The sequence below is a fragment of the Penaeus vannamei genome, chromosome 35 (genome assembly GCF_042767895.1).
Source record: "Penaeus vannamei isolate JL-2024 chromosome 35, ASM4276789v1, whole genome shotgun sequence".
In the NCBI taxonomy this organism is placed as follows: domain Eukaryota; kingdom Metazoa; phylum Arthropoda; class Malacostraca; order Decapoda; family Penaeidae; genus Penaeus; species Penaeus vannamei.
In genome coordinates, this window is record NC_091583.1 from 11,423,309 (window position 1) to 11,431,011 (window position 7,703).

Here is a 7,703-nt window from a genome sequence, read left to right on the forward strand (position 1 = left end):
TCTGTCTAATATTTTTCTTCTTAACTTGTATGATTTTTTATGTTGCTGTGATTGACGACAAGCTTTAACCCATTAATTTTGCCTTTCACCCGTGCATGCGTTTTTATTACCATAAAGTACATTTTTTTTCTTTTACTTCCGTGTATGTGTTCTTAATGCCATAATGTAACCCCCCCCCTAAAAAACATGAACCCAAATCCAGCTTTCTACGACAAAAAATAAGCTTGTCACAACCTTCAAGTTAGGCAATATTTCCATACAGCAGGTTCCAAAAGTTCTGATTAAGTACCCGAAGAACAACAGCAACGTTGAGCATTTTTAGTCCAGGTTCGTAAGACTCAACGGGAGTGTGTCCCACGAATCCTGGCGCAAAGAAAATTGTTCTAAGGCAATTGCTCTTGAGAGGATTTTAACAATATAATAACATAACACAAATGAAGTCAAGCTTTTGTCGAATTAATTTCTCCAAAGTACGTGGAACGAACTACAGAAATCTTGCTCTAGAGTCTAGGTCAGTGGTTCTTAACCTTTACACTTGCCTTCTCTACGAATTTGTCTTTCCCTCCACGCCCCCTTGCCTCTATGAATAAAATCCCCTTCCGGATTTTAAAGAAAATAGTATGCTCTTTTTTTTTATTGATTATGAATCAATCACATTATTATCAATCTTCTCATCATTTGACCATTCACTCGTTGAGAAAGTAAGAAATCTAGTTTAAGAAATTCCTGTTTTTCCCCGTGCCCTAGGTCTAGGCCTATGCTGTTTGACGCTACAAGTGAAATGAGGAGGTTTCAATAAATGTTGACTGAGCGTGGTCCGATACTAGGTTTTCTTTAGGTTTTACATGATTTTTTTTCTCGTACAATATATAGTTCCATATGCCTCATTTTTCCAGGAATTTTTTTTTAATTTGCCATTTTACTTAATCAACTTTGTCATTTGTCTTGACAGTTTCTGGAATATTATATTAGCTGAGTTTTCCTACTATATAAGAGCAACAAATTGGGCAATAACCGCTTATCAGTTACAGATACGGCAAAACTTTTGTCGCTGATAACATGATAACGGTTATTGTGACCAAGTATAACCGAAGCATGTGGCAGTGTATTATGATATATCATTGAATACAGCAACTGGAAAATTACACAAATCACGAACCTATATGTACCGCAAACACTCTATGAGAAACAATTGTTGTTTGGACTTGTGGTTTATGTAATGCTTAATTCAGCCTTTTAAGTACTTGGAGGATTAAGACAAGTGTAGTTCTCGGAAGATATATGATAATGACTTAATTAAAAGTTGAAAAATACGGAAATTATATGGAGTGAGTGATGTCAGTTTTATCACTTTTATCTCAGAATCTCCAAAAGTGATCTGCTGTCCATGATTCACAAGGCTGAATGTCACCTATTACTCAAATTGAGTTTGAGCCATACCTGCACACAGCTTACTCAGATTTAAAATCGAACTGATATGTCATTATCTAGCGTGATGGCACAGGGAATTTTCACCCATTTTACCAAGAGTTACTATCAGTGTCATACGTGCTGCCAGTGTTGAAATGTCACAACAATGTAGTGATGCGTGTGCCAACCAAAAGTGAAGGGGGACAGTGCTGAAAAAAATGATTCCTATGCAACATTTTTAACACATAGCCACACCAGCTGTCCAGACAAGAAATCAATCATCTGAACACCATCTGTGAATAGAGAAACAGAGAAAGAAAACTCGAAATGGGTCAGGGAAATCCCCCCTGTGCTGAGCAGTGATACCGAATAGACTGCCGTTAAAGGAATTTATCTTTGTGAAATCCTTCGTGTGGTGAATATTAACACCAAAGAGACATTTATTCCCCTCACTTCCCCTTTGTCACAGTCCCTCCTCCGACGCCAACTGCAGAATGGATGGATACAGAAGAAGCCAGTTCATTATCTCTCCACCTGCCATCCTTAAGGCCGGTGAAATGGTAATAATGAAAGTAAAATTGAACCTTATATGCCTTATATATATATATATATATATATATATATATATATATATATATATATATATATATAGATAGATAGATAGATAGATAGATAGATAGATAGATAGATAGATAGATAGATAGATAGACAGACAGATAGATAGATAGATAGATAGATATATTACTATTGGATTTACAGTGGTGATTATGATATGGCGAGGATGTTCAGAAAGAGAGGCAGTAGTGGTCTAGAGGGGGGGAGGGGTCGCCCCCCATCTTTAGTGGCCCCTTCAACTTCTTATGAAAATGTTATTTTGGTAAATACAACTCGCAACTGTGTCCACAATCTGCTCAGATGACTAGTACGAAAATAGGTTAATATGATTATGGCTTTCTATAAATAAATATATATTCGTTTGTATGTATGTATGTGTATATACACAAATATATATATATACATGTATAATATATATGCGTGTGTGCGTACGTGCGTGTGTGAGTGCGTGCGTGCGTGTGTGCATGTATATGTGTTGGTGTACAAGTTTTTTTTTTTTTTTTTTTTACTGGAAGTAGCATTGATATGATACATGTTGTCAATATTATCAGTTATAGATATAATAATGACAGATAGAAACAACGAATAGCAACATAACTGCAATGATTTTCGTAATGAATATATTATAATATTCCTAATGATAATTGCAACGATATACATTTATCACTGTAATAACATTAACAATAATTTTTTATCATTTTAATTACTGTTAGTACTACAGACATCAATGATATTAGCTAATTATCACCATTTTAATTATATTCACTACGATTTTTGTCATACTGATATTTATCACTGTTTATGTCTTTGTTATCATCACTATGGTTACATGACCACTGTCAACATACTGTTTTACAGATTTTGATATCAATAGAACTACTTATTTCATTGGCATTGCTTCATCCTTTTATTCTATTATTATCATTATCATTATCATCTTTATTACCTTCTTGGTCTTACTGCTATTAGTGTTGTTAGTGTTACCAATATTATCGTTAATTTTAGCTCGAAATATTTTTCAAATCAGTTTACTATTATTATGACAATGATAATGATGATGAGAATAACAAAAAGGATGAGGATAACAATGATGGTGATGATAGTAATTGTTAATAATAATAATAATAGTAATAATGATAATAATTATTTAAATTAATCAATATTATTATTATTGATAATGATATAAATAACGATGATGATAATAATAATACTAGTTATGATAATAATAATGATAATGATAACAACATTGAGCCTAGTTAGATTTATATCATTATTATCATTATCATTTTTACAATTACTGTAATATTAGCAATAACATTACTGTTTGTATAATTATCATTATTATTAACAAACAGCAATAATGATAACAACAATAACAACAGTAATAATGATGATGATATTGATCATGAAAATAATAATAAGGATAGCAATGATAACAACAATAATAGTGATGGTAATAATAGTGACAATAAGAATGATAGTAATAATAATGATAATAGTAATGATGATAATAATATTAGTAGTAGTAGCCAATAGGAATAAGAATTATGGAAATGGCAATAGTAACGGAAATTATACCAACAACAAATGTGATAATAAAAATTAAAGCAGGAACCATTACCCTCATATCGATCGGGTGCAAAATTTCCTAATACATAATGCAAAAACACATCATGAACCACATTGAAACTCGCAACGTTCTTGCAGACTCACAGCATTGAAACTCGCAACGTTCTTACAGACTCACAACGCTGTTTTCGGTCAAAACGATCACGCGAGACAAGTAATCACAATCCATCATGACACTGTCCGACAACTAGACAGACATGACACGAAACAAATCGATGCCATAATGCTCGACTTTGTCAAAGGCTTCGACACATTCCTTCACAAAAGACTGACAAATTACGGTATTACGGGATCACAGGACCATTTTTTCCTGGATCACTGAACCTCTAACAGCTTGATGGCTCTGACCCTGCTTCTTCTAGCGTTCCGAAAGGCACCGTCATCGGCTCCCTTCTTTTCGTTCCGTTGATGAACGACCTTCCACTATCCACACTTAACTCTTCCGCTAGATAAATTTGCTGACAAGTCTTATATTTCGACTAGTTAACACTGAAGACGACTGCAGATTCCTCCAACATAATGTAGATGCCCTTGAACGATGGGAAAGATAATTTAAAATGGCCTTCAGATCAAACAAGTGCAAGGTACTACGTTTCCCCAGATCACATACACCGATACAACACACCTGCACTCTACCAACCAACAACTGACACCCACAACATTCTACAAATACCTTGAAGTACACCTTACTAACAATCTCACCTTTAACACTCACGCCGAGTTTATCACGAACAAAACAAACGGAACACTGAGGAGAAACCTACACAAATGTACACCAGACATCAAACATAACAGCACACGTGTACGTCCAACACTCGAATATTGTACGGCTGGATGGGGCCCCAACACCAAGTTCAATTTTGGAGAAGCTCGAACAGGTCAAGACTACAGCAGCTAAGTTTAATACACAATTGCACGCATACAGCTGGTATAACAATTCACATAAAAAAGAAGATAAACATGAACCTGCTAGAGACACGAAGGCAAACCTACAGAGATAATCATATAAAATATTAAAAGCAACCTTATGGACATAACGAGCAGCACATACACGTATCACACGAAACTCACATAACAATAAGTTCCTTACAAACTACACCAACACCGACTCTTATTACAAGCACTTTTTTCCCACGTACCATACGCGACTGGAATAGTCTGCCTCAACAGATCATTGAAACAAATACGCTCAAAACCTCCACTGACAAATTAAACAACCACATAACAAAACAAGTACCTTCACAAACACGAACACTACCACTTATACCTTAATCTTTTTTCCACATCCCCAGCAACCAACTATATATGTATAATATGAGATTACCAGCGCCCTACGTATTAACAGTGAGATTGAGATTGAGAACAATGACATGCATAATATGACAACAGGAACAACAACGATATTGGTTTTGAAATGATATATCTAAGGATCAGATAAATGGTAATCATGGAACCGGTATTAATCATGGTGTTTGCATTAACCTTATCAATACTAATTGTGTAAACGAATTTGTTATTAGAACTTTGTCAGTCAACTAAATCGTACTAACTTGATATATGATGATCTATTAAAAATATATTGCTATTCAGTATTTGAAGACGAAACATTTGTTAGTGTGATTTGGTGGATATTGTTAAATAAGTGATTTATAACCTTATTTGCTTGAAGATATTGATTTATTTTAGATGCATCCTCGGTAGAAAAAGGGTATAGGGGCACATACATATTCAGTATTGATATTATTATTTATATTATTACTATCATTATCAATATCATTATTATCATCATCATCATCATCATCATTATCATCACTACCACCATCGTCATCATTGATATTGTCAGAATTATTATTATCATTAGTAGTAATATCTTTATTAATATTAGTGCTAGTTGTTGATGACTGACGACAATTTTGTGATTGTGATGACTGGCTGAATACAACATGCCCGAATAATATTGTTGTTTCTCAAAAAATATCATTACTAACTTTTCAGTCACAGGGCAATTAGTATTGCTAACCTTTCATTTACCAAGTAATTAACACCACCATCCTGGCAAGTGCATCTGGTCCTCGCCAATTATAATCGTACGTACGGTCACTGATTGAAATTTAAGCGGTTATTAGAAACTATTTATTACGCACAGCTGTCCTACTAATTCTGATCCAAAAAGTTTCCATATTAATCCACTGATTCGAGTTAATGGGTAATCCTTTTGCTGGCCTAGTGTAGATTACATTCTTCAGTTCGTTTTTGCCAAGGCTTTAGACCTGTCAACAGCTATATTAATTAGTATTAATTATCTATGGATGTTCCTAATACAGTGTAAAGTAAATCCTTTCTTGTCTGCTGTGATTATTCTCTTCAGATCAGCTTTTGGCGCTACATATCCCGAAGGCCTTTATGATTGTTTATTAAATGTGTTGAAGCTTAAATTAACATGTGTTCCTTTTTTGCATGCAGATTTTATTCAATGAAAATGGGTATTACATGTGTATATATATTTTATGGAAACTGGAATAATACTCGTTAAAAATCGGCAGTTATCTATTTATAATAAGCCTTACAACTTGCCCCGAGAAGTAATGCAACTCTGATCTTCATTTTTTATTTGCACTTTCATACACAAAAAAAAATTTAAGATATCACTTACGCCCGATTGTCTCTAACCAAATTTACGAAATTTAATCAGTAAAGGTGTAAAAGCTTATCTATGGATGTCCCATAAACGATATGGATATCTTTTTCTTATGAATTGAGTATATGTATGTCTGCGCGACTGTGCGACTGCTTTCAAGGATTTGTTCTTTTAAAAGGAGGTTGCGACTATATTTCTTAGCATTCACTACAGTTCAGTTAATGAAGAAAATGGACGCACAGTAAAGATTATGTGGGTGACGGTGTATCCATTTATCTTTGCCAGAAACAAGCACTTCCAATATCTAATCTAGTTCTGGGTACCACCAGCTTTGACACACACACACACACACACACACACACACACACACACACACACACACACACACACACACACACACACACACACACACACACACACACACACACACACAGACGCACACACGCACGCACGCACACACACACACACACACGCTTACAGATGGTCAGTCTACAATTAGTGATTCCTGATAATGCCCGCATAGTGTCTCTCTTCATTTATTTCCATCCTAATTTCATATATTCTTCTCTTTTCCCAACATGGCTACTGTTTGTTCTGCTATATGACCGTTTACACATTCTACGAGTATAATTTTGTTTCTTATTTACCAATTACCTTAATTATGTCCCGCTTACCCACCAGTCATCAAATAGGTCTCCTTTGTTCTCCATCTCCTTATCTTCTTTTGTCTTTATTGTACGTCTTTTCCTCCCCCATTTCTCTCCCTCTTCCCCCTTCCCTCGACACCCTCCCTGATCGTCTATCTCTGGAGAGTAACACGATACAGCTTTCGTTCTTTCCTCCTTCGTCACTTTCATATTTTTCAACTCTTTTCCCAACTTTTAGTACTTTTTTCTTCTTTTCTCTTCTATTTAATTATTTATTAATATATTTATCATCATCTTTTGCTTCTTTTAGTTTATAATTACGTCCTTCAGCTCCATTTCATGACGTGACCTGGTTGGCGGCAGTTACAGGAACGTTGCAACATAAAAATCTCGTTTTTTTTTTTTTTTAACTAGACGAGACCGAACATGGTAACAGCTGTTTAGGGTTCATTTAGATGCCCTATATGATGTCATTTATATGTAGTACCATATATAACATCTGTTGCCGTACTCATTGCATCATAAATAAATCATAAGTTTTGTGTTTCGTACTTTGTAGTTCATTGTCCACGAACATGCAACAATCATTCATTAAAGTACATAATGCTCTAAATATCTGGCAAGTCGCAGGACAGATATGCGTGTCGGGTATCACGAAAAGCCATACAGCTGCACAAGGGCTTTCTGTACAAGTGTTCGTTTCGCTGCACCAAGAGTAAGTTAAGTCAGCAAGTTGTCAGTCGTGCTAAAGGGATGAAAAATAT

The 7,703-nt window shown here is 34.9% G+C and overlaps 1 protein-coding gene across 1 annotated transcript; it reads left to right on the forward strand.

Annotated features, from left to right (window-relative positions):
- Nucleotides 1–1,099: 1,099 nt before the first annotated feature.
- On the forward strand, nucleotides 1,100–1,970 carry LOC113807527 (uncharacterized; the record flags this gene model as incomplete). The annotated part of the gene is given in 1 exon segment (XM_070114372.1): nucleotides 1,100–1,970. A coding segment is annotated over 1 exon segment (66 nt), but the record flags the coding sequence as incomplete, so codon positions are not given.
- Nucleotides 1,971–7,703: the final 5,733 nt, after the last annotated feature.